Below are 27,904 nucleotides of genomic sequence, written 5' to 3'. Positions count from 1 at the left end.
GGCAGTGGTTGCCGTCGGCGCGGCCGGGCGCGCGCCGGACCGCCGACGGCAGGGCATGTCCGGTGAGCTGTACAGTGCACGCGAGACGAGCAGCGTCGGCGACGCGGCGGGCAGTCGCGCCAGCCCCCGGCCGCGCCGTGCGCCGCCGCCCTACCAGCAGCCGGCACCCATGGACGCGGCTGAGAGGAGTGAGCGCGGCACCCCGCGCCGCTCCCGGCCGGCCTCCCGCGGCGCCGGCGGCCGCGACGGCCGCGGCCTGGACTCGGTGGACGGCGAGTACGCGCCCGTGCGCGACCCCGGCCCTGCCGAGCCGTCGGCACGGCTGGACCGATCGCTGATGGAGGACGGGCCGTACGGGCCCCCGCCGCCGCCGGCCGGCCTGCCGCTACACCCCAGTCCCGGGGCTCCACATCACTCGCCAGACTTCACCATGAAGCACGGCCTGACGCGAGACACCTACATCCTCGAGCTGCAGGCGCAGAACGGTGACTTCCAGCGAGAGCTGAGCAATCTCAAACGCGAGCTGGAGCTCACGGGACAGAAGCTGGGCTCCAGTATGCACAGCATCAAGACGTTCTGGTCTCCTGAGCTGAAGAAGGAGCGCCAGATGCGCAAGGAGGAGTCGGCCAAGTACGCCATGATGGCGGAGCAGATCCAGCTACTCAACACTGAAACTCAGGTGAGTCCGGCGGCCGCCCTGCTGAGGGCACGAGGCCGAGGGTTAGATTCGGGAGTGTATTGTCCGACATCTTCACAATTTTGTCGTCATTCATGGAAACCAGATACATGGGTAATGACCAGGGTAATGACAGCCAGATCATGTGGGCATAACTGCTTTCGGTCTTAGTATTTTTGTGTTGTTTCACGCCGCGTAGGTAGCCAACCTTATAAGTTCCGCTCGCTCTCCTCTGCTTTTCTTCATGAGATTTCTCCATTTATTTATGCAAAATGACTTTTTTGAATGTGAAGATTATTTCGCTATTTTTGGAAAATCTCCCGTATTAGAAGCACACACTTCAGCATTAAATTTTCGCTATCAAGCACTCCAACGCCTTCTGCTGCATTCATAAATGAATAGGTAAATACATGCCTACATAGTACATACCTATGCCTAGTGATATCAGCAAATGCCAATGGGACATTGTTTGCAAGCAGCATCACATTCTTCTCTCCCAACATTTTTCAACCGCAGCATTGTTCACTATAACTGCACTTCATTAAACGAATTATGCGTACAAACAAGCATTGAATGAGGCTGAAATCCACGGTAAAGCGCACTCATCAGGAAGGTAATATCGTTCAGACGTATAATTATCTCGTGAGGATGTGTGATGCGCCAGTAAATACCATCAAGTTCATAATTTCCATGTTTTTATGCTCAATGCAGTCCCTGTTTACAGTTAATTACCCGTTGTATTTTCCTTCCAAATTGACTGTCTTATTAAATGAGCAAAAAATCAACTCGGCTATCTAAGTCTAACCATCCACTTATTTGCCTAAATTATCCAAGGGAAATATCCGATCAAACACGTTGAAAAGTTTACAAGCAGGAAGACACATCATGATCTCTGACCAATGATAAGCGATTGGTTGAAGTCCCTCCGCTGCGAATCCGAAGTTGTTTCATCCATACATTTGGGAAGTAAGTAGTACAGGTAAAGCAAAAATAGATCCCACTGAAGTTGTGAATAACGCTGTACCATAGAGACTCTCACCGCATCAGTGCTGTGCCCACCTATCTTGCTGGGTCGTAGTTTCTGCTAGCGTAGTTACAAGGGATGACAATGTTTTTGTATGGCCTGCTTGTATTCTCTTGTCAGAACAACACGATCCGCGTGAGATTGGACTGAGTGTTTGTGTTGGCGCCATGTCAGGGTGTCATTATTATCCATTGATGGCCGTGGTTCCGGCGGGAGACAGGCGTGATGAGTCCCCCACGCCATGTCACGCGCCTCTGTTGGCGGCACACCGTGCTACCACCACTGCCTGCAGAGGGGGGCGGGAACGAGACATGGCGATGGACTGGCAATTACTGACGGTAAACGCTCATCATATTGTAGTTATTAACACTATGTACACATTTTCTAAAAAGACACATTTCTGTTTCAATTTTCTTTATTATATTAGCATATGGTCTCTCTCTCTCTCTCTCTCTCTCTCTCTCTCTCTCTCTCTCTCTCTCTCTCTCTCTCTCTCTCTTCCCTCACTCCCTCTCCCTTCCCTCACCCATGCACCAGCCCCTCAGACGGACATCTGGAGCTCGCTGCTCGTGTAGACTGTCAGTGGGCGTGGTGCTGCACTGCTGCCCTGCAGACGTCCTCTCCCCTCCCCTCCCCTCCCCCTCTCCCCCTCCTCACCCCCTCTGTGCGGCGCAGCAGACGCCGGCCCGCCGACAACCAGCGGCGGCCACACCACACCACTCATATCCCAGTCAGATCCGGCCGCTGCAATGATAGCTAGCCGCAGGAAATTGGACGGAAATGATATAGAGGATCGTATTGCTGTTATGAGGAACCTGATGCTCTTTTGAGCAACGTTTCATTTTATTTCAATTACCAACTTACTGGCCTAGTGGATAAGAAGTCCTCCCCGTGGCCTAGTGGATAAGGCGTCCGTCTCCAAACTCGGTGGCAGCGAGTTCGCGGCCGGGAAGCTCCACGCCGTTTGACCCGCGTTCCTAGCTGGCAACTGGCGAGACAGGGCCACGCTAGACCCGGGAGGATCGTGCCGCCATCTACCTGCGGCACGTTAAACTTTCGGTCCAAATTATCACCGGTGAACCGGGCGCGGGCAAGGCGGGGTGGTGGGTCCGTGGTGTCATTCGCAACAAGCCCTGCTTAGCGTGGCACCCGGGCCCATAGCCACCCATTCATCCATTCGGACAAAATTTCAAAAAAAAATTAAAAAACTTCTATTTAGTAAATTATATTTCCAATGTCCATAATCATATTATCTGTCATAAGCGGACAGTGAGCACAACTCATGACTCATCAGTTGTGCTTACAGTGTCCGCTTCATTAGTCCATTTCTATTTGCTATCACATGTTAATGAGGTGAGGTGCAATGGTAGAGAACAACGTTTAAAGTTTTTTTTTCGAAATGCAATGCCAAGTCAATGCCATTAGAATCAACAAAATGGGAACTGCGCTGAACCATGAGCTTGAATCCCGTTAAACAGAGCTCCTCTGCATGGACACACAACAGACACAGAAACCAGACGACTCGCATAATTATGAGCTACGACTGTCTTCCACCGTTGCCTCCGCCCTCTCTGCCCTTCCCACCGCCACGCCACCACCGCAGCTCAGCAGCTCTGCGGCCCTGCCGTGTGTTTAACGCTAGTGACGTCACCACAGCGGCTCGTCCGCCAGGTTCAGAGGCCAACCTGCGGGCACTCTGCCAGCGGAAAGGCCGCCAATGACGTCACTATAGGGGCACAGGCGGGCTGACACTGAACGACCGCGGCCAGGGCTGTCCCAAATCCAGGGGGACACATTGCTATTTTTTATGGACAACTTCGACCGTTTGCGCTATGACATATTATTGTATCTTAAATCTCGACGTTTCTCGTCAGGAATTGGTCTGGGAGCGCATTTTTTTGTGTAGCTCTGTATTTTTGACTGGGGATGCGGATGCCTCGGGGGCAGAAAGCGGAGGTGGCTCCCAGTAGCGGCGGAATGCCTTCAATTAAGGGGGGGGGGGCACTGCCGACTTTTGGTCCCATTCTTTCCATGCAACGCCCATAGGGCTAATGTTAAAATGGCAAAATCAAGATGGGCAGGGTGCCCCGGTGCCCCCCGTTCCGCCGCCTATGGTGGCTCCGATGTGCACTCCGCAGCTTTGGGCTTAAAAATGGGAGACAAACCATGCCGTTCAGTGCTTCTTCTCAGCGCGGCCGCGGGCCGCGCCCAGGGCGCGGACCGCGACCGTCCAGTGCTCCTCTCCCTCCCTCCCTCCCTCTCTCTCTCTCTCTCTCTCTCTCTCTCTGTCACTCACTTTCTCACTCACTCACTCACTCACTCAACTCATGCGAGAGGAACATGAAATAAATACTGCGATAACACCGCAGTCCATTGTTTTACCACGCGAGCAGTGAGCAGTGAGCACCTGTCGCCCGGTGATACTGCACCGGAGATGCCAGGAGCGCTGCGGAACAGACTACCCAGACAGGCGCGACTGGTGCTGACATCTACCGGCGAAAAGTAGAACTGTGGTCGGACAGCATTACTAAGAGTTACGCGTTAAGCGAGGAAGCTTAGTGAGGACTGTGTGACTGACGCACGGGATGGTGTTACATTTTCAGAAGCAGGCCGGGCTGATAAGACAGCTGGAGGAGGAGCTGCGCTCGCGCGGCGGAGGGGGCGGTAAGAACCCGGCCGTGGTGGAGCTACAGCAGCAGCTGGATCAGTTCTATGTCGAGAACGACCACCTCACCCGAGAGAACACCATGCTCAAGGAGACGGTCAAGGTGCGTCCCGGGGAATCAGGTGACCGGTGTCTGGGCCTTTTTTCTTTTCTTTTTAATGATAAGTGTTCTTTACTAAGCTAACTGAATATAAAGGAATATAAAAGAACAAATTTTCATATAAAGGAACACATTGTCCCGCGTTAGATCGTTCTCGGTGGGCTCATTCTGAACATATGCATTATTCATATCGCAATATATTTTCTTTTCCACATCATAGCCTTGATGGGGTCCAGTCCAGTCGCCATTTGTTTTTGAAAGGCCGCTTTAGTGGTGTGCTCTAGTTCCGAGTGTGCCAGTTGGACAGCGAAAACACCACCTGGCGAGCCGCTCGTGCCGGGCAAAAGCCAAAAGGTGCGTGTTGTGGACTGTATGTGATCGACACGCAAGGCTGACAACTGAGGAGTGTCGCTGAGGCCACTGCGCTGTCGGAAGCGCCCCCTCCCCCTCCCGCCCTGTTGTACTGGACGGGTAGAAACGGAGACTTTGAGGCTTATAAGGCGATACCTGTCATTTTGGCAGTTGTGATTGTTGGTAGTTGGACCTAGGTGAAATATATAAGCTGGCGATGAATGCACCAAAGGATAGTTTTTTTTTTGCTCTAACATCTCAGTCCTGCTTAATTTTTAATCACATGGCCTACGCGATGTAATGTAACGGTAGTGATACAGGGTGACACAAAAAAAGCGGTCATCACCAAAATTCGAATAACTTCGGAAGTTTTATTCAGATCATCACCAAATGTCGGCCACTTCAGGTCACACCTATGTAGCAGACATCCACCAAGTTTCAAGTCTTCACTACGAATACTTTTAGTACAGTGTGTGTTTTACGGACGCTCCACAATGTGCTCCAGGTGAGCGCCCCGGCGCTGCAGGGCGTAGGCACACCTGCATCCGGCGGGCAAAGTTGCCGATAACCCGATAACAATAACGTTTCAGGGGTAGCACACCCCCTGAGCACTGTCTCCAGAGGCCATTGCACTCTGTAAAGTGCACAGCCATCGGGTTATCGACAACTTTGCCCGCCGGATGCAAGTGTGCCTACGCCCTGCAGCGCCGTGGCGCTCACCTGGAGCACATTGTGGAGCGTCCGTAAAACACACACTGTACTAAAGGTATTCGTAGCGAAGACTTGAAACTTGGTGGATGTCTGCTACATAGGTGTGACCTTAAGTGGCCGAAGTTTGGTGATGATCTGAATAAAACTTCCGAAGTTATTCGAAATTTGGTGATGACCGTTTTTTTTGTGTCACCCTGTACATAAAATTTATGAGCAGGCTGAAGCTATTGATATAAGAAAAATCACTTGGTCATATAATTCATCGATCGTATTCACGTATCAGTGATTCAGGGCCAGCATTGCTTTGCTGTTTCACAGGAGCTCGAGCTGCGCATTGAGGCTCAGAAGCAGACTCTTCTCTCCAGGGATGAGAGTATAAAGAAGCTTCTGGAGATGCTGCAGCACAAAGGTCTCGGTGAGTCACGTAGGGGCTGGTCGGCATATTGGCCACGTAGGGATGAAATGTCTTTGATGAAAGGTCTGGGGCTGAAAATATCATCTTGCTATCTTTTTCACGCATTTCCAATCACCTTAAATTGCAGACAAACACCGAATAGGGAAACCGATAATTTTCATATTCCGTAGGTATTCCGCAGTCGACTAATCACGTAAAGATGTTATGCACTGGAATGTACTGAACTACTCAGCTAATTACGAAATGTAACACGAGGCTAACGAGGACTTCTTCTGCTACCTGTGCTTAATTCGCTAGGTATGCTCATTGAATTGCTTTTAGGTTTTTGTACCGTTTTGTATTTACAAGCAAGCCCATTTGATTACTCGCCTATTAACGTTGAATTTATCTTTCTAGTTTATCGCTACGCTCGAGTCTAAAACATCGCAAAACTAACGCTAATAGTTGGATCACTGACGCCGATTTTTAACTAGAATGAGGCTAAATGGGATATCACTGACGTTGACAGTGGTAGGACTGACACTGAAGTTAACCATTACTGCACTGATGGACTCACGCTGACGTGGCATCACTGACACTGATGGTGCCTCACTGACGTTGATCCGGCTGACACTGATGGCGTACGTACCACTGACGCTGACGTGGCTGACACTGACGTGGCTGACGCTGCCGCTGATCCGGCCGAAGTCGAGTGGACCTGACGGCTGCAGTCGTCTGTCCTGCAGGCCAACAGGAGGAGGTGCTTCTGGCGCAGCAGCAGGCGCAGACGGCCGCTCACAAGCAGGTGCTGCCGCTCACCAGTGCTGGTGTCCTGTGTAGTAGTGGTGCAGTAGTGCCGCCTGCCTGCCTGTCTGTCTGCGAGACTCCTTCCTCCCCGCCCGTCCAGCCCCGCCCCACCCGCCCCCACGGCCGAACGGAGACTTATCTACATATGTATATTAGCTAGCCCGCGACTGACCACAGGTAGTCGGTCGCTGGGAGCCCCCTGACTGAGTGGCTCGTAATTGCAGAGTTATGTCAAGCGCAGCTCTGGTTTGTGACCGCAGGGAGGCAGGTAAGCGGTCATCGCAAACATCTCCACAACAGTGCAGTGCACTTATGCAGGCGGCAAACTGCCTCTTAACCTCGGCACTTGGCCACATGTAGCGCCTGTGCTTGCTTTCGATGAATTTCCGCGCAGTGTCACGCTGGCCGCCCGGAGAAGCGTTCACTTATGGTACGCTAATTTCCGCCCCCGGCACCGGCCGCACCCGACGGTGGGAGCGGCCGGCAGTCCCACCGGGACCGTCACCACCATCTCTAGGGATGGAGAGCCGAAAGAGGCGCCGGACTCCCCTGGCGCAGAGCTTACCTGCGGCTCCCGTTCCGCACGCAAGCGCTGATTGAAGCTAATGAATCGTGGTACAAATTTTCCTTGTAAATCAGAGTTGCTGCTGTATTCGCTAGCAAAGATCATCTCTGGGCCTAAAATTCATGAAAAATGATGCTGGATAATTCAAGGGAAAGCGGGTCCAGCGCTTTGAGCTATGTCACACAGGGTGCGGACGGGGCTGATGTCGCACCGCTTGTTCAACATCCAACTACAACTACCTTTCCTCCCACTAACTCTACATGTTTGCACCACTCGGGGCGCGTCACGCCGGCCCGCTAACACCCCCGCACCGGCTCTGGTGCGCCGGACACCGCCAGCCCTGGGGGGCCACCCGGCTGACCCGGCCTGCGCATGCCTGCCCGTTTTAGGTGGTAAAGCGTTGCCCCAGGAGTGTCTGGCCAACATGCGCACCCAGTCGGACCTGGCCGAGGCCGAGGCACGCATCGCCCACCTCGTCTCCGTGCTCGGCGAGCGAGACATTGAGCTAGACAATGCGCGACAAGTAAGTGCCGACTGGTGCGCCCGCGACGGCCCGGCATGCGCGCCCCGCTCGGCCCGTAGTGTGACAGTGTCCCGCGGTCGGGAGGGAAGGGAGGAGGCAGACCGTGTGCCGGACTTTCGGTGGTGAAATCAGAGCCTGTAGCCCGTTTGTGTTGGCTGGTAGATAACATGAACTTGGGTAGCTGAGATGATGAATGTGGAATGCGTCAAATAATCGGGACAGATCCAGTAGATCCCAAGGCGTTATGGCCAGGCCATGGATGATATAACACTGGATTGGTGTCTCGTGGAAATTAACATTGGGATCCGCGACATTGGGATCAGGCCTGCCATCTAGCGACAGAATTATCGTAAGTTAGGAGCAAGCCGAGTGAACGCCATCTCTCAGCATTATGGCACACGTGGGTGTGGTGTGTTTAGTTGGCTCGAAGTGCATATTCCCACGAGTTGGAGGTAATCTTACTGGACCTGAGACGACAAAAAATGTCTTAAATGCTTGAAAGCCAAAAACGTCAAGCAGCCTTTAGGTAATAACGAAAATAAAATGCGTAAGACGGTGTGTATTGAAACGCCCAGTCCCATCGGCTTGTACGAGCTTTTATATGGCCATTTACTCACAATGGTACAGCAGTTTGATAATATGTCATACATATTTGGTAGGCTTATTCCTTCTTCTCCGAATTTCGCCCGATTTTCTTCATCTTAGTTAATGTTACGGCACGTGTCACGTGCCACCTTAGGGGTGTCGAAATTGTTCCACATGAAGTAACTCCGCAATGGCTGGGCCCATTACAGTAAAACTTCGTCAATAGTTAGGCACCCAGTGGCCAATGCATTTCCACGTGTCACCATGGGGGTGCTACTGCACGTGCGCACGTGCGGGGTGCCGCTTACATATCTCAAGAACGGCTGGGCGGATAACACTCAAACTTGGTACACAAATGTCACATCGATGCTCGCACTGCATTGATCAGTGCTTACATTGGAGTCGTTAGGAAAACGATGAAATGAGATGCGTGGTGATGCCTTTCTGTTCCAACAGCTGATTGATCCCCAACAGGAGATCCTTGTTTGTGAAGGCTTCGTCTCCCTTTTCCACTCCTTGTTTCAAATAACATTAACAATGTACGAAGAAGATCACACATCAAAGTTGTTTTAGGCGACTATCTCGGGCCAGGGCTGCGGAGTTGTAGTCAGAGCCAGCGGTTCTGGTCCGACTCGGAGTCGGTTGATTTTTAAAAGCTGTAGTCGGAGTATGAGTCGAACGTCACCGAAAAGTCATCGACTCCACAGACTTACCAGGGCTGCAGTCTGCAGAGTCGGAGTCTGTGTGAATCGACAGCTCTGCCCGAAGGAGTCGGAGTCGATATTTGGATACCGGAATCGGAGTTGGAGCCAAAGTCACTGAAATTTCATCGACTACGCAGCACTGGTTGGGTCCTTTTCATAGAGCGTCTTGAATGACATATTGAGCGGCAATGACGTTAGCAATTCCGTTTAACTTTTTCATTAGACTTATAGATAGTACTTACGTTCGTTTTGTTCTTTGATCGGACAATTTGTTTGATTTAGGCCAAGTAAAGACTCATGTGAAAAATAGCTAAAACAACGACACGTGCTGGCGAAGTCTCCAATAACTCCCTGTTTCACGATTTAATGAGGAAATAACATGGAACTGCTTATCTTATTACTGACCCTGCACATAAATCTATTAATTTCTTCGCTTTTACTGACATATAAAGACATGACCTTTTGAAAAACTGCACAACAAGCCTGCTACTACACCACACTCCCGTGTGTCACAATGCTAATCAGCGGCGTTCACTCGGCTTGCTCCTAACTTACGATAATTCTCCCGCTAGATGGCAGGCCTGAGCTCAATGTCGCCAAAAACGGCGAAGACACCAATCCATTATTATCTCATCCATGGCCAGGCCGCGGCCGTAAATACGTTTATGTTTTGTTTGTTTCTTATTATTGTGAAACAAAGTACCGAAATGTTGAATATGAATGTGGTCTCTTGTGTTACCCGATATATTTTTATTGTTACTCAGCTTTTGTGTTTCTTTTATCTATCGGAGGACACTGTAGAATTATTTTCCCTTCTCTTATCAATTTCAATCGTGAGAAATGTAGCATACTATCCAAGTCAAAAATTTTAGGCGCGCATTTTCGGTGTTATGTTTCTTATGTTGACCATGTTTCTTCTGTACATACACTGCACCGTTTCACCGTGAACTCACTAGCGGCCCACGGCGTTTGACCGCGTCGCGTGGCCCCTGTAGGAGCTGGATAACTACATAGACCAGTACCGCCGACTTCAGGCGGAAATACAGCAGAAGCTCAGTCAAAACCCGACCACGCTGACCGGTATCCTGGAGGTCAAAGACAGACGCATTGAGAGTCTCGAGCAGGAGGTAGCGCGCCTGGACTCGGAGCTGGGAAGGGCTCAGGAGGAGCAGCTGAGTGGACGCGACTCGCGCGCGCCCACCGCCTCGCCCAGAGCCCCCGGGGCCGGCGGCCTCGAGCACGAAAAGAAACTGCTCAAGGATAAAGTAAGTGCGCCGGAACGGGCGAGAGTGAGCGGGCTGTGCAGAAACCGCTAACCGCCACTGCACGGCCAGTGGAAACGCTTCTGTCCGCCGGATCGGCGGCAGGCGGCTTTTTGCCCGGGTGCTATTTTTCTGCCGCTGATGTGTAAATACAGAATGGGGTGTGTTACGAATGAATGACATGCTGGCCAGCTGCAATCGTGTCTTCGAATGTGTGGCCACACGTTTCTTTGATTCAGAATAATATAGAATAATATATTTTCCATGTTTCCAAAATGACTTACCCTCATCGACACCAGAATAAGAAATATGCCGCATGTTTCTTCGATGCAGAATAGCTGATACTCGTAGCTCCATGCAGTTGAAATAACTAACCCGCATCGGAATCAGACGCAAGTAGCGGCTTACATGTTTACTGATTTTAGTCATTTTGTAAGAGCTCTTTGACCCAACCACTACAACAGGTATCTACATCATACCTATATTTGCCAGGTAATAAGTTCAGTGGATTCATTTTAGGTAAATCTTCCCATATCATCCGCCAGTCCCTTTCCCAGCGATAATGCGTGGTAACTGCGCTTGCAGCGCTAAGGGCTTGCAGTAATGGACGGTAATTCGATAAATGGGCAAGTGATTTTATCCGATGGCGACAGTACTAAATCTAGCACGACGCTGTTCATTTCTCACTGGCCACTGCCCCCTGTTAAATGGCGGCCTACATCTATTTAGTTTAAAATGGGCCATCGGTAATTTAGCGCTGAGTGAGCAGCTACATGTCGTATGGAAAGGTTTCGTATGAAACATTAAAACTCATGCCTTTTGGTTGGGTCGATTCAGGAGATAAACGTTCGGCATGCGAAAAGTGGGAGTTGTGTTGCGCCGAATGTCTGCCTCCGAGACACGTTTAGCTGCGCGGTTAGGTTTGATTAGGTGGTTTGAGGTTGGGTTAGGTTAGGTTAGGCGGTAAACGGTGTCAACATCTGCTAAGATGATGTTGGACCTAATCTAGTGTAGCATGTCTGCAAGTGTCATAAGTCATTGACGGCTTTGGCACGGATGACACAACGTTGTAAAATGCATGTATACCTTAGCTGGCATGGCCTTCGATGGCTACATATAATTTCCGACAGAAGTACGTCCTTGCATCAATCCTGCTTTTTGTGTTTGGTGTTCTCTTACAAGTTTCATAGAATGTGCTTGCAATCATTCACTAAGGTGATCGTTGATGGGCGCGAAGAAATGGAAGTGATCAGATAAGTAGGCGACTGTTGACTTAAGCTAGCTTGACTGCTGCACTTTGAAAAAAGGTTTGTCCTCGTAGTTAATTAATGTAACACAAGTTATCAATGTATCATACTGCGGGGCATAAAGCTGTGTAAATACATATCATTCCACTGGTATGTCGCTACTCATCTGATTTTTATGGGAATCCCAAATTATATTGGATGTAGACAAATTTTAGCGTAAGCAGTAGCCTGCTATTGGAGTGGTCACGTCTCACAACTCCGGATCTTCATCAGCAAGTCACAGACGGTGACAGATCAATAAACAAATTCACGAGCATTAGCTGCAGCCTGCAGCTCTGTTGCCCGGGATCACCGACCCGGGACTACTACTGTCCCCTGGGGCCCCTCCCTTCCCTCCAGTACTCCAGTCCTCCAGGGGACCGGTCATGACCATCGTCCCGTTGCAGTACGACGAGGCTCGTGCCGAACTGCAGCGCCGTGACCAGGACATCCTGGCGCTGACGGCCAAGCTGAAGACGCAGGAGGAGCAGCAGCACGACTACCAGCGGCACATCGCCGTCCTCAAGGAGTCCCTCTGCGCCAAGGAGGAGCACTACAACATGCTCCAGGCCGACGTGAGTCGCCTGGTTATAGACTCCGCTGCAGACTTGACCCATTAGACACAAATTTCATTACAGTTTAAAAAGCGCTTTTTGCTCCTTTAGGTAACTATCACGACTCAGATGGTCCTGTGATCTCTTTCAGGTTGAGGAGCTTCGACAGCGCTTGGAAGAAAAGAATCGCACAATCGACAAAAAGACGCAGTCTGCTCTTCAAGCTTCACAGGAGCGTAACAGGCTCAGTGGCGAGCTGAACGAAGTACGCGACCATCTCGACATCAAGGAGCGGAAAATTAACGTGCTGCAGCGAAAGGTAAGTCGACGTATTCGGTACCATGATGCCGTTATCCTTGAACCACTTATCGTTCCCTGTGAAGAAAAGAATAAAAACTCCATCCTAAGTTCCTCCGCCACTCGCGGTACTCGTGGTTAACCCGCGCCCTGCTGGGGGGGGGGGGGGGTGTTTGAACACCCCCCCCCCTTATGGTTTTTCGCGAATATCTCAAAAGGTACACCTTACCATACATCAATTCTACACATGTTGTGAAATTTTCAGACCAAGGTCATTCAAGGTCAGGTCACCAGGTCACTTGAAGTGACCTCACCTCATAAAAAAGTTTCAATGTCTGTCATAGCTACACCGAGTGACCAATCGCTTTACAGCTTTCAGCGATTGATAAGAGCAATAGCACGTACACAATTTTTATCTCAGAATTTTGATATCGATGACCTAAGGTCAGGTCAATTTTGCGACCTCCCCATTATAAGTCAATGGGAGAAAATTGAAATGCGCCTCTTTTGGACGAAAGACATTATAAACACTCCCAAACACTGAATTACAAGTGGTTTAGACACACTGAACATGAAAATGGTGTCCGTGACCCCTGTTTATGCCCTGAGGTCATCTTAGGTTAAGAATGGTATCTAACAGTTTTTCGCAAATTACTTTTGATAGAGGCATGCTAGAGCGATGAAAACGCATTAGATGTGTTCAGCTTGACGATACGGATCGACTGATATGCAACATGACCCTTTCAGGTCAGGTCATGACCTTGACCTGAGGTCAAATTTTCAAGTTGACCTTTCAAGGTCAAGTTATAGTTCATTCGATGCGTCTTGACGAGAGGAACACGATGCTGGTAAAAGGAAGCTCGTGCAAGGCTTGGGTCAAAAGTTATTGCAGAAAAACTGTTTCCAAAAAAATCGGCTATTTTTGCAGTTTTTATCCCCTGCAGGCAAAACCGTTAACGTTAGGTCAAATCTGAGAGAATTAGTCAGAAAGGGCGTTCATAGGGCTATCGAATGCGCTTTTCCGCGGCGCTGTAGCTCTATTGGTTCCCGAGTTATGCGTTGGCATCTTGGAAATTGTCGACATTCGACCTGGAAATCGGCGAAATTTTGCCTTCAATGACCTTTGGTGACCTGACCTTTGACCTGACCAAAAAATTGACCGAAGTGATTTCGTCATTCTTTTTGACGCTCTTTCTAACGCCGCCTTCTGCGAATCGCTACGTGGCCCAGGAGCCGAGTTAGAAGGGGGGTGTTCAGACACCCCCCCCCCCCCCCAGCAGGGCGTGGAAATCCAGGACCCCCAGCCGGGCGCGGGTTGAACTACCCCAATATACAAGGAAACGTGACCTATCGTGACATCACAACTCTGTAGAACCGAACGAGTCTGGTGAAGGGTGAGAACATTCACTGCATCCCAGCTTCAACTTGGCCTGACTTTTTTATCTTGAAACTAACAGCAGTTTCCATGTGCAAGTTAATACTAACTAACAAATCTAATATTAGGTATCATATATCAGCTCTCTTGCGTCTCTTCTAACATTATCCTCCGCAAGTAAACCTCCGTCTTGTGAATATCCTTCTGATCGGACCAATCACACTTAACTCACTTTCCGTCGCTTATCTTCTCTGCTCTAACATGTGTGCGCACCTCGTCCTTCTCTAACGCTGCCTGGGAAGGTGGAGAACCTGGAGGAGCTGCTCAGGGAAAAGGACAGCCAGGTGGACCTGGCTCGTTCGCGGCTCACTGCCGTCCAGGCGCACCATTCCTCCTCAGAGGGAACCCTTACCTCTCTGGAGGAGGCCGTCGGAGACCGAGAGCGGCAGATCACGCAGCTGCGCGAACAGCGGAATCGTGCTGAGAAGGAGCGCGCACAGGAGCGAGAGCAGAGCGAACGCGAACAGGCAGACCTCAAAATGAAACTGCATGCGCATGAGTCTGAGCTAGAGAAGCTGCGTGTGCGTCTGGAGCGCGCTCAGGCGGAGAAGACTCGGCTGGAGAGTCGTCTGGAAGGCTCACAGGCGGAACTCGGGAAGGTTTCGGCGGAGCTGGACCGGTTACAGGGAGACGCCGGCAGCCGTAGCTCCGAGATCGAGACGGCACGTCAGAGGGCCACTAAGCTGGATCTCGAGGTGGATCGACTGCACGCTGAAAACGAGAGACTCCGCTTCGAGATGGAGCGCGATCGCGAGCGTGTCAATCGAGAACGTGAGCGCGAGCGTGAGGCGCGCGACTGGGAGCGTTCAACCACCCCAGTGTACACACCTCAGCGAGAACGCCACCTCAGCGGGAGTCTGGCCGCCTCCCTGGAGATCGAACGTCTTCAGGAGCGGCTGGACAAAGCGCAGACGGACCTGCGTCGTGCGCAGACAGAATCGCGTCTCCACCAGGGTGACAACGAGCGAGCGCAGGTGGAGGTGGAACAGCTCCAGGAGAAACTCGAGAAATCCTCCGGCGAAGTGTTCCGCCTGAAAACTCGTCTGGAGAGTGCACAGACGGAGAGGGAGCAGCTTCAGGAGGAGCACGACCGCACTCAGATGGCTCTGACCCGGTGTATGACCGAGAAGGACAGACTGCAGGCGGAGGTGTCTCACCTGCGGGACGAGGTGGAGCACACGCAGCAGAGCGTCGGGCGCGCTCAGCTGCAGCACGACAAGGCGCAGGGAGAGCTCAGCAAGACTCAGCTGGAGCTCTCTCAGCTGCAGGACAAGCTGGACAGAACCACCGGCGAGCTCCGGCGGGTGAGTGGACACGAACTGGCGGGTAAACGGGTGGGCTGCTACCGAGTTATGGGTGGGCTGCTGCCGAGCTATGAGTGGGCTGTTATCTAGCCATGGATGGGATACTATCGAGCCATGGATGGGCTTTTTAGAGCCGAAGATGGGCTGATGTATAGGGCTCTGAATGAGCTGCTCCTGAGCTGCCAGTGCGCTCCGGTGCGCGCAGTCTCTGAAAGAATCTCCATTGGGTTCCGATATGTAAGCTAATGGAGACATTCTTCTTCGATCTGTCGTCTGTAATGCAGCCATCATTTATATATGATCAATGGACTCTAATGCATGCATTTTATACCTCGTTCCGCTGAGCAGAGTTCGTCTTCCTTAGACAGCGATGATAGGTTGTTTACATGGAATTCGATCGGTTTTCAGATACAAATGGACAAAGAAAAGGCAATTTATGAATTAGATTCACTGCAAGTTCAAGTTGACAAGGCACTGGGGCAGTGTTCAAGAGTACAAAAAGAAAAGGAGGTGGTTCAGACTGAGCTTCAGAAGCTGAAGGACAAACAGGACAAGATGCAGGTATGTTTAACAGCTTTTTACTTATAGAGCAGTTCTAAAAAAAACATTGTTACATTGTGATTACAGAAATACTTACATCGTTCAATACTGTAGGAATAGTCAAACCAGGACCCCTTCGATTCTCTATAATCACTGAACCGTTGAAGGCATGTCTACAGAACACCGTCTAGTCAACAGTTCTCCCTCGGTAACAGGTCGCCGTCGATAATCCCCCCCCCATCCGATGACAATGCTAAGCCAGACACGCTGCAATCAAAGCCCGCGTGCAATCATGTCCCAATCCGCCGCCACTGTTCCGACCAGGTCTTTCAGTTAATCGTCCCGTGTGGCCGGCGACGGGCGCTGTCACCGCATGGCGGCGCGCCTCGGGCCCTGTCGCCGGTCAGCGGAGCCGTGCACGCGATCGGGTCATTGCTCAGGGGCCAACGGCGTGTGACCGCTCAGACTACCGTGTCTTGGTCCGCGGTAGTCGGTTGGAAACGTGGCGAATAGTGGTGTCAGATATAATAAATATACTACAAGCATTTGAGTACAGGTGCTGTATGGCATGCTAAATGTAATGTAGGCACAGCTAATGTAATGTAGGCTACAGCTAAATGAAGGCATGCGTAGAAATGGGCCAAAGTGCGTAATTTTATTTAAAAATGAAATGAAAATATTCATATTCGAATTGACGATATAATAGCATGTTATTGATATTCTGTTTTAATATTTCATCCATGCTATAAACATAAGCAATTATTCTTTGAATTATAGGTGCGGCAAGCTCATCCAGCAAATATTTCGGGTTGGTGCCTTTTCGTAGCGAGGTGGCTATGAAATAAAAAGGCAAGGGTGTAAAACGTCGACCACCATATCATTATCATCGTCGTTTCAAAAGGCTTTTGCCGAGAGATTTCACTCCTCGCGGCCTCAATCTCCACGGGCGACTTCCCATCGCGGCTCACTGGAGCTCAACTTCTTTCATTTGATGGCCATCGAGCTGGCGCGTTCACGGAGAGGAGACACTGACGGTGTGCCCTCCATTTTTCCAGTCAATCGGAAGGGCTCTCCGGGGTTTAGTAGCGTATGAGACCGTCAGCCTCCTCCAGGCTCTGTCTAGCGTAGCGTCAGACGCAGCGGCTGCCATCAGTGATAGCGTATGTGGACGCAGGTGACAGACGATAGTTGCACCAGCTCAGAAGAGACCATTCAGTCTTTTAACCAAATATTAATAAAGTGCTGCAATATTTGGCCAGTCGGTTCGCAAAGCCGACCTTGTCTTCGCGCGGAGGGAAGGAAAAGGCCGAGAAATGGAACGTCTTTTAAATGACCTTTGAACGTCTGCGACACTGCACTTCAGTCGTTATCTTGAAGGAATGTCCAACGATTCGAAAAGGATATTTTAGCGAGTCAAACGAGTATTGTAGTCCTGTATAATGTCTTCCTTTCATGAGATACGTTGGTGTGGTTATATCCATCATATATCGACAAACGACCATGCCTAATTTACCGTCCCAGCAAAGCGGAAGAGCCGTTTTTCCTGTCAGTCACGCTCAATCGTCCGAATCTGGGGCCGCTCTGGCTGCGTCCCCTGCGGGCGGTCTCAGGTGGTGCCGTCGACCGTTCACGGTCACTGCTGCTCCCTGCTGACAGGGGCAGGCCGCGCGGCAATGTCCCGGGGCGAGCCGGCTATATCGACCGGCTCGGCGGCAGCCACCGCGACTGCTGACCGGCCGGGCTGCGGCCCGGAGCGCGCCTGCCGCTCTCCAGATGCTGACGCCCCAGATACTGTCACTGAATGCCACTCTTCAGATACTGCCTCCCCGCAGATACTGCTGCTGTCCAGATGCCACTGCTGCTCCTGAGATACTTCCGCCCCTCAGATATTAGCCGTTTTCACGACGGCCATCTGGTACACATTTGGTGCAAATTTCGTGCAGATTAGGTGCAAATTTGGTCAAATTAGGTTCAGTGTATCTCTTAAGAGCTATCAGCTAGGGTGGCGCTAATTGCTTATATGCCTGCTTTGTCATATTATCAGGGAGTATCATCGATTAAAACACTGAAATAAATTCATAAAATGAAGATATTTGCTGTGAAAGAGATTGGGTACAGATTTGGTCAAATTAGGTTCATTCGCCGGATAGCCCGTCGTGAAAACGGCTACTGCCACTCGATACCACCACTGCTCCCAAGATACTACCTTTTCCTAGATACTTTCCCAGGCTGTCGCTCCCCAGATACTGCCGTATTTCAGATGCTTCACCAAGGGCGGATACTGTCAGCGGGCTTTGACTGCCACCGGACGCCCGTATTCCATTTACTGTTGCTGATTGCTGCTCTCCAAATATACCGCTATCCGCTACCGAATGCCGCTCTACGGCTGCCACTCCTCACTTGTCCAGTATCGGTTTGATCTATCCAGTGCCCTGTCCTGACCTCCTGTCTTGCCAGCGCGGCAGTGTATGGCCGGTGATAATCTTGGGCTGGTATCTCGTTTCGCATCCCCAGCCCTCAGTCAGATCAGCAGGGCTCCCGACGTTGACCCCGCGGGATTCTGCACAACTTTGGCAAACTTGGCAGGCTGACCGGACCGGGCCGGCAATGTAAACGTCGCATTTATGCTCCCGGATGCCATGATTGGTGCCCGGGCTCGGCGGCCGCTGAGTGTCCCGGTTCGCAGAATCCGCTGAGGCCCAGGGCACGATAACAAACGGTCGGGAATATTCAGCGGCCAAGTAGTTCAAAAGGATTCTCAGTTATTGCATATGCATGCAGTGGAATGTTATCAAGGGCTGGCATTTGACTCCGTGACCGCCAATGAAATTGATGGGGGCTAGTGAGCTGCTTTTACCAAAATTTTAAACTGCAGTGATGGCTAGATTAAGAACAGAATGCAGGCTGAAGACGGCGACATGTTGGAGCCGACTGCACTGTTTCTAAATATGTGCTAGATTTCATTTGATTAATAACTTTTCACGTTCAGTAATCAGAAATCACAACTGAGTTCCAGGGCCTCGCAAAAATTATGGTCAGCCGCTTGAGAAATTCCTGACGTAGATTAGGACAAAAGGTCAGCTATCGCACACAAACGAGGAGACGTCAACAGTCACAAAGTGTTCGTCAGCAGCTACGTCAATGAAATAAACGAAACAACGAAATATATAAAATGAATTAACATCTTCCGATGAGAGACCCAGACCGAGGCACTCACACGCCAAATCAATACACCCTGGCACACATCCCCTACCCCACCTGGCTGAGTGACAAGCCTCCGACCCTGCTCGCCTCAGAGCTGCAGATGATGACGTCTGTCGGTTGACGGTTATGTCGGTTGACGATTGACGGCCTTGACGTCTGTCATCATCTTCCGCAGGGTCAGCTGACCCGCGTGACGAAGGAGAAGGAGTCCTCCGATGCAGAGAGGTCGCGTCTGACGGAGAAGCTGGACGTGCTACAGAGCCAGCTGACCAAGGCGCTCCGTGACCGGGACGCGGCGCACACCGAGCTAGATCTCCTCAAGGAGAAGGTCGATAAGAACGCCGCCATGATTCAGAAGCTGCAGGTCAGTCAGCTATTGCAGGCATTTCATTACTAAGCATTTTTTCTGTCATCTGGCAAATCCAAAAGCCTCTAATGGAAAACTGTTTGATGGAATTGGGTAATGCTGCTCTTCAGATAATCCTTTTATAGACTTATGAACTTTTAAAGAAAAAGCTTTACCGTCTTTTTTGTTCTCTTTCTCTTCAGCTTGAAAAAGAAGATAAAAACGCGGAGATAGATCATCTCAAGGATAAGCTCGATAAGAATGACCTGCTGATTTGTCGACTCCAAGAAGAGAAGGAAACGTTGCAGCGCGATCACGAACGATTGGTAGAGAAGTATGAAAGGTACAGATTGAACAACGACGTGAGGTGTAAATCTCCTCTAACGTAATTGTTTAAAAAACATCTTCAAAGACAGCACGAAATAAAAGACCATGTTTGTCGTGTTACCTTGTGTTATGAACATGTTTTACCTTGTGTTATGAACATGTTTGTCGTGTTACCTTGAGAAGTGTTCGTCTACGTTGAGTCTGGTTTCAAATAGGTATGAAAACCATGCAACAAGTGATAAACGTTTATGGGATATCAAGTCCCTGAATCTCAGAACATATAGATAATCCTCTTCGTGAGTGGTCCCCAATTCAGGAAAAACACCGCTGTAGAATCCAACGCACCTGCCGATTGGTTTGATCGTTATGATGCCTGTTATTTTGCACGAAAACGTACAAGCGGTGTCCAATTTAGACGTTGTAGGTGACTCTGTTGTCAAGTACGCTGGACTTCAAAGGATCTTCACTTGACCATCGCCTTGACCATTACCAATGTGTCGTTTACGATATGACATTCATGTGTGTGTCGCTCGCCCGCCAGGTCCCAGGGAGAGGTGCAGCGCCTTCAGGCCCGGCTGGAAACGGCCCAGTCGGACCAGGACCGGCTGCAGGCTGACGGGGAGAAGGCCCACCTGCTTCTCAACAAGACCCGTGACGAACAGCGACGCGGTCAGGAGGAGCTCGAGAAGCTGCAGGAGCTCTACGACCGCAGTGCCGTCCAGTTCATGCGCATGAAGGACAGCGAGGCGCGCTGCCGTGAGGAGACTGAACGCATCACTGTCGAGCTGGAACACCTCCAGGAGAAGTATGAGCGAACGCAGATGGAGGCCAAAAAGTTGGCCAATGAGCGGGAACAGCTGAAGGAAGAGGTCGAGAAGCTGACGTTTGATGTGGAGCGTGCCAAAGCGCAGTATCAGAAGCTTCAGAGTAACCAGGAGCGTAGCAACGAGGAGACGGCGCGACTTCAGGTGGAACTGGACAAGGCCCAGGAGAATCTGGAGCGAAATCAGTCGGAGCTGAAGAAGGCTCAGACTGAACGGGACAAGGCTCTGGCGGAGACTGACACCGGCCAGGCAGAGATAGAACGGTACCTGGTGCGGATCGGGAAGTACCAGGACACACAGGAGCGAGGTCGAGAGGAGCAGGAGCGGCTCAAGTTTGAGGTTGAGCGTCTCCGGGAGCGCCTAGAGAAGGCACAAATGGAACTGGAGACCGAGCATCTAATGAAGGAACGCTTTGAACAGGATGCTTCAAAGCTTCGCCTTGAGCTAGATCGCCTGCAGAGCAGCCAGGAGCCTGGTTTGGCAATGAGTGACGATGGCAAGTCGAGGATCCAGGCCGAAGTACTCCAGGGAGAACTGGATCGTATGCGCGATAAGTACGACTCGGCACAAATGGAGATACGCAAACTCCGAATACAGCTGGAAAAGCGGCACGAGGAGATTCTGATTCTGCAAAAGGAGCTAGACAAATACGAAAATTGCTCAATGAAGCTGAGTTCCGAAAAGGAACAGCAGCAGAGCGAGCTGGAACGGATCAAGTCTGAGCTGGGTCGCATTCGCTCGCGGTACGAGGCGGCGCAGACGGAGGTGACGCGTCTGGAGCAGCGGACGGCGCACCTGGAGTCGGAGAACGTGCGTCTGCGCGGCGAGCTGCAGCAGGCGCAGTCGGAGATCGAGCGGCGGCGACACACGCCCGACGAGTCCAAAGGTGAGGCCGAGCGGCTGCGCGGTAAGCTGGAGAGGGCGCAGGCTGAACTGCAGAAAGCCACCGAGCAGCGGCGGACGGTGGAAGCGGAGGCGGCCAGGCTCGCTCGCGACCTGGAGCACGCCCAGCAGCGGCTGGCGCGCTTCAGGGACAGCACCGAGGCGGCCAAAGTCGAGTTCGAGAAGATGGCTGCCGAGATTGAGTCGCTGCACAGTCGGCTGGAGCAGACGGCCGCGGAGCTACGCTCTGCCGAGGCTGCCCGCAGGGATATGCAGGAGCGCCTCGGCCAGCTGGGCTCCAGCGGGGAGCAGGCAGAGCAGCGGGTAGCCGTGTTCCAGGAACAGTTGGCCACCGCCTGCGGGGAGCTGGAGCGGGTCCAGCTAGAGAGACGCGCCGCTGAGGACCGCGCCAAGAAGACCGAGGAGGAGATGGCTGCGGCGGCGCGGCGCGCCACCGAGCTGGAGTCGCGCCTCTCCCAGCTGACTGCCGAGCGCGACCAGCTGACCGCGCGGCTGGAGGAGCTGCGCCGCCAGCTGGTCGCGCAGCAGGCGCTCAGCGAGGAGGAGCGCGAGGAGGAGGAGCGCACCTCTCGGGAGCTGCGCTCGGAGCTGGAGCGCGTGCGGCGGGACGCAGAGGAGGCCCGCACGCGTCACGAGGAGGCGCTGGCTGCGGCCGGTAACGACACCGAGCTTCTCCGGCTGGCCCAGCAGGCGGCCGACCAGGAGCGGCGGCGTGCCGAGGCGGCCGAGGGCAGCACCAAGGAGCAGCGAGCGGAGCTGGAGCGGCTCCGGCAGCTGCTGGAGACCTCCCAGACCGAGCGGCGCGAGTCGGGAGACGTTCTGCAGCGGCAGCTGGAGCAGCAGCGTCTGCAGCTCGAACAGCAGCGCCAGCAGCTGGAACAGCAGCAGGTGGTGATCCAGCAGCAACAGCAGCAGCAGCAGCTGGCGGCGGCGCAGGCAGAGGAGCCGCCGGCCGGCGACTCGATGGAGGTACAAAAGCTGCTCGCGGAGCTGGAGCGTTCCAAGAGCGACATGCAGAACGCCCGAACAGAGCGTGAGCGGCTGCAGTCTCAGCTGGAGATCCTGGTGCAGGAGCTGCAGAAGACCCAGGTCAGCGGACGGCCGTCCGCGTCCGGCTGCTGCCTTGAGCCGAATGCGCCGTGTCTGTGTCGTGGCTCGCTCTGGCTGTCTCTCTTCTCTGTTTTCTCACTGCGCTTGGGTGTGCCGTGGCCGCCACCGCTGCCGCCGCCGCCGCACGACTCGCACCTGCGTGGTATCTAGCCGTTCGTGTTCACTCTCTCTTTCTCTCGTTGTTCAGCCTCCGCAATCTTACAGCAATGCCTGGACGTATATGGTCGATTCTAAACGTGGCCTGTCATTGGTAAGCATATTTGAACACACTCGTTAGTTTGAAATGTCTCCGCACAACACGCTTCTGTATGTCGTAGTACCGGCGAATCCAGACGTAAGAATAGCATGTTATACTCGGCAGATAATTTTATTAACATTAAATGCTTCCCGTTTTAGTACAAATAGCCTTCAACCCTGGATGATTGAGGCAATCAAGCGCTGGATTCGCCAATCGCAGTACAGTTAATGTGGAACTCAGTGTTAGTCTCTTGGGATTTGCTGGCTCATTTTTTATGTGTACCTACGGCTAGCACCTACATGCTTCACGTTGGACCTTTATTTACACATTACGTTCAACTGCATTTAAGTGTGTTTACATGAGGACAATCTTATTGGTTTTATGCTTTCTGTTTCGTGCTCCATTTAATTCCACACAGTTCAGCAGCCTTTTGTATTTTCATTGTTTTAACTTATTTTTGGTAACTCAATTCAACCAGACATGCTGAAACTGATGAGTGGGATAAATGGCACGGATAACATTTAGTTCATATAAATTTACGCCAATGTAGCCATTACTTTATAGGTCTTGCGAGCCACTGATTTATGTTGGTATACAGGTATTGATTTGTGTTAGAGCCTAGACTGATCTATGAATTACGACAGTTACCACCGTCCTGAATGGCGATGACACCTTCCGTTTGTTTTAAAATTGTCTGATACCTACGATATGTTAATTGTTCTCTCTTATATGTGCTCTTTCGATGCGAGCTCTTTGTACATATACGTGTATACCTACTTTTATGTTTAAAACACCTGAGTTAGCACCTACTAACTAGATATGTAGGTAAAGCCCGTTATAAATGCGCAAAGTTCGATTGAAACCCCGTCAACCTGTCCACAGTTAATTCATTAATCCGTTGTTCCGTTGCTTATCGTGCATTGGTACAAGCAGTTCCTTCTATAGTGAAAAGCTGAGAATGTTTTATCAAGCTAAGTCGTACGCATGTTAGTCGATCTTTTCTTCGTTTTCTTGAACTGTGAAATATAAAAGAAACTGTAAACGTAAAATAAGTGACACCTTCCGACGGTTCTGAATGTTATCTTAAAAAGTTTACCGAAGAGAAGTGATTTCATTTTTTCCAATATTCTGATAGCATGATCGACCCTATTCCTCGGCTCACTCACTCGGCGGAGCTGACCGAACCCCCATCCCCCGCGGCATGCAAACGTTGCAGCTGGATCTCCGGGAAGCCCAACAGAGGCTATCGACTGGTCACGCCGACGGCGACACGGAGCTGCAGCAGAGGCTAGAGGAGCAGCGGCAGCTGGCGCAGCAGCGCGATCAGCAGCTGCAGAAGCAGGCCCGACAGCTGGCCGACTCAAATAGGCAGCTGGAGGACTCGCGGCAGCAGCTGCAGCAGCTGCAGTCGCGGCTGCACCAGCTGGAGGCAGCGCAGGTGAGCGGCCGCAGCTGAGGGCGGGGGTGCCCCGGGGTCATGTCGTCTCAGGCAGGTAGGCTTGCAACAATTGGACCATTAATTACCGTCGTATTCTTCGAGCTGGCATTGCCGATTGCTTCGGATGATCCTCCAGATCCAAACATAAAGAGTGCTTAAGACGTTCATTAGATGGCTGTCACTCTTGTGGTGTTGACTAAATTTTCCCGGTCAATCGCTGTGGGTGTTACGACAGTGGTCTCTTAGGTGTCGTGGTATGTACTGAACAGGGGTCTTGCCGTTTATCTGACGTCTGTGTTGCGCCCAGCCCTCAGTGGAGGGCGACCGGTCGGAGCCGGCGCCGGCGCAGCTGGCAGAGCTGCAGGCCGAGCTGGCGCAGCTGCGGGAGGAGCAGAGTCGCGCGCAGAGCCAGTCCGAGCGGCTGCTCCACCTGATGCAAATGTCGCAGGAGGAGCAGCTGGCCAAGGACCGGCAGATCAAGGAGTTGCAGGAGTGAGTAGAAAGTCAGCGGCGGGATGGCACTGCCGGGTAGACGGGTAGAAAGCGGAGGTTGAGACGTACTCTGGGGATAGAGTTACTGTCGTGGGGACGGCTATGAGAGTGCATCTACACTTCAAAGAACCGTATAAAGGCATTCTCAGTGATCTCGTTTGCCTATAACGTTCGCGCGTCACCGTGTGCCTCACGTGTCTGGCTCCTTTAACGCCATTATTTGTTTGTGTTTGCCAGTGCGCTGAAGAAGACTCGCGGGCCGCCCGCAACCGCACCACCTTCGACGGCAGCCTCGCGAGCCACCACCCCCGCCGGCGGCTCAGCGCCCAAGGTAGGTCTCCCTCCGGCGGCTGAGGCGCCTACGGTCCGCTAAGTGACCGTCATCGTGTCCTCCGAGCATGCCCTTCAGACATTTAGAACGGTGTTCAGAAGGCTTCTGTCGGCTGCTTTCTCGCTGTCGTACTTAACTGAATGTGCGCCTAATACCGATGTGCTGCAGGAAACGGTTCTGTTCCGGTTGGAACGCCTAATAGCAATGTTCAACTAACACCGCCCACACCAGACTAGCGGTAGACAGTTAACTGTCGCTGTCTCGATGTCCTGATGCTTGAGAAAGATGAGTATGTTCTCGGTTAACACGACACCGTACTAACACAGCTTCTCTCTCCTGGCTCCCTGGCTCTGGCTGTCGCTCTTCTCTGGCTCAACGTGGTCATCGTTCGGTGTACCCTGCGGCTTTCTGTTGTTCCGTTACCATCACCGTGGTTTGGTTGTTTCCCGTTTCGCTGGTGTTTCCTGTGTGTTTGTGTGTGCGTTTCGCGGGCCAGCTGCCCTCCCTGTCGCTGCCGGACTCGGCCGGAAGTGCTGCCAGCGCCGCCGCCAGCGCCGCCGGAAACGTAGCCGGAAACGCCGCCAATGCTTCCAAGGCCATGGGCGGCTTCCTCAAGAGCCTTTTCTAGAAAAGTGAATGACACTGCCGACGTCGTAAATTGTTCTATTGTATCGTGATCTGTGAAATTGTGTGGAATCAGGTGGACGAACCGCGTCTGCCGGCGCTACTGGGGCGTTAAGATGTCGGGAGTGGGCGGTCATTTCGTTGATGGGCGGAAGCGTCCGTCGGCTTCCGCTGGGTCTTTCGTTTTTGTTTGGTTCTCGTCGCGCGTTTGGTGTGCGCAAGTGTGGGTGACGGCTGCGCTGACCGTCTGGCCGGCGACCCAGGCTGACCAGGACGAGGCGGCGCGGCTGCACCGCGAGCTGCGCCACCGCGACGCCGAGCTGGAGCGGCGCGGAGCACGCGTCTCCGAGCTGGAGGCCGAGGTAACAGCGCTGGAGGCCGAGCTGGCGCAGGCCGGACGGCTGCCCGAACTCGCCCAGATGGTGGCGCTTGTCAAACAGAAGGCGGCCCGCTGTCAGGAGCTGGAGGGCGCGCTGCGAGAGGCGGCGCGCCAGACCGAGGACCGCGAGGCCGCTCTGCACGACGAGGCGGAGAAGCACGCAGAGCTGACGCAAAAGGTAGGCCGTCCGGATTTCGCGAACCGCTGGTCGGGATGGTGTTGTAATTGGAAGGATGCAAATATGTGAAAGGTAACTGAAGTAGACTTTTTCAGGCTAATCAAATGTTTTATGACGGAAATAAATGGTGCACGTTCCTAGCCCAGTGAGAAGTCAAAACGCTGTGCGCGGCTTATGTCGTATGAAGGTGACGCCCCTGACAGTCCGGTTGTGCACTGCTCAGATGCAGGAGCTGGAGGGTCGTCTGGGGGCCATGCAGCAGGCGGCCGACGCCAGTTGCAGCAGCTGCACGCCGCTGCGGAAACGGCTGCGGACCGTGCAGCTGCAGCTGCAGCAGCTCCACTCGGAGAGACGCCGCCAGCTGGAGGAACTCTTTGACCTCAAGTAAGCAACGGATGACAGCGTTATTGTGCTTGTAACGGTGCCTACACGGGTACAATATTTCCAAAGATGCAATTTCCATGTTGAGCATCTTCTTCGGGTACCCTCGGCCTCTTTTCTTTTCGCCGCCTCTGCCGGTGACCTGAGACACCACTGCTTCGTGTTTCGGCAGGCAGGAGGCGCTGGCGTCGGCGGTGAGTGAAAAGGACGCCCACCTGGCGCTGCTGGAGGTCTCGGGGATCCGGGACGCGCGCACCGCCGAACAGGCAGACAGCCTCGCCAGCCAGAAGCAGAAGCTCGTCGAGAGGATGCGCCATGAGGTCAGTCACAAACCCGAGGGCACCGGCCAGGGTGGGAGTGGACTGGTCTGATAACCAGTCCTTAGTCACCGGAGCTTGAGTACCTCTATGGGTTGTAGAGACGTGCTAAGATGTTTGTGCTAGTATGTGTTACTTATTATGAGTATTTTATAGCACGTGTCTGTCATTTTATCGCCAGAACGAGTGCCGTGTGCGCCTGCTGAGTGAGTGCGAGGCTGTGGATGTCTCCAGTCTTCCGTCGAGCGATGACTCGTCCCCGCGCCTTTCACCAGTCTCATCGTAGGTCAGTGTAAACTGCAGCTGGGTGGCGCCGGCCTTACTGTTTAGTTGTACGCGTATATGGGGGATGATGGAATACCTAAGTGAAACGTCATGAAGAGACAACTATAATATATTGTTGTTGATAGAAATACGCTGAAGCCATGTCGCTGAGCTCACACTTTACGTCATTCTTATCGCTTGGCATTATACTGCAATACGTGAGCAGACAGTCATTCAATTTAAACTAAACTAAACGATATTTTTCTGTCACATCAAAACGTCTGAGATACTGTATTTGAACATGTTCCAGATACCGAGCTGTGGCCGCCGCCACGGCCGACTGGGACCGTCCGCCACCGAGCTTCCGCCGCCTGTCCGCAGCAGTGTGTCTGTCTGTCTGTCTGTATGTATGTTTGTAGAGGTGCGTGAGTGGCACCACAAAGAACTGATCGGTAGCCCCGGACCTGGTGACGAGACCCACTCAGACCAGTTCTCAGGCGGTAGCGTGAGACGGACATTGAAGACGAGACAGCGATAGATATGGATAGGTTAATGTTGAGTCGACGGTTATTTGTGGATACAGTTCTTGACGAATGAGTACCAGTTCAACGTAATTATGTCGAACAATTAAAAGTCCTAAAAATAAGGGATTTTAGAAGACATTCAGTGGAGATGCGGCAAAGTATCGATAAAATGTATCACATATGCCGTTGACCAGACGCTTTAATATGATATCATACGCACCTAAGAAAGGTTCATAAGTAC

At 52.2% G+C, this 27,904-nt stretch overlaps 1 protein-coding gene across 1 annotated transcript; it reads left to right on the top strand.

Annotated features, from left to right (window-relative positions):
• Positions 1–25: 25 nt before the first annotated feature.
• On the top strand, positions 26–27,904 carry LOC122379948 (trichohyalin-like). Its single transcript, XM_043362635.1, has 20 exons — positions 26–679; positions 4,304–4,468; positions 5,846–5,942; positions 7,683–7,816; positions 10,101–10,370; positions 12,061–12,228; positions 12,359–12,526; positions 14,182–15,243; positions 15,652–15,804; positions 19,163–19,351; positions 19,537–19,676; positions 20,202–22,476; positions 23,952–24,173; positions 24,481–24,665; positions 24,903–24,996; positions 25,884–26,177; positions 26,401–26,561; positions 26,731–26,878; positions 27,057–27,161; positions 27,450–27,904. The coding sequence occupies exons 1-19, from the start codon at positions 56–58 to the stop codon at positions 27,159–27,161; spliced, it is 6,654 nt and encodes a 2,217-aa protein (XP_043218570.1). The 5' UTR covers positions 26–55; the 3' UTR covers positions 27,450–27,904.

Source organism: Amphibalanus amphitrite, unplaced genomic scaffold (assembly GCF_019059575.1).
Source record: "Amphibalanus amphitrite isolate SeventyFive unplaced genomic scaffold, NRLGWU_Aamphi_draft 000087F_arrow, whole genome shotgun sequence".
Classification (NCBI taxonomy): domain Eukaryota; kingdom Metazoa; phylum Arthropoda; class Thecostraca; order Balanomorpha; family Balanidae; genus Amphibalanus; species Amphibalanus amphitrite.
Note: the sequence above shows the minus strand (reverse complement) of the source record. Positions and strands in the feature narration are given on the sequence as shown.

Excerpts from the sequence above, each read along its gene's own strand:
- LOC122379948 (XM_043362635.1), top strand. The coding sequence starts at position 56 with ATGTCCGGTGAGCTGTACAGTGCACGCGAGACGAGCAGCGTCGGCGAC. Across the intron at positions 10,371-12,060 it reads AGAAACTGCTCAAGGATAAA|TACGACGAGGCTCGTGCCGA; the intron begins GTAAGTGCGCCG and ends GTCCCGTTGCAG. Across the intron at positions 22,477-23,951 it reads AGGAGCTGCAGAAGACCCAG|CTGGATCTCCGGGAAGCCCA; the intron begins GTCAGCGGACGG and ends CAAACGTTGCAG.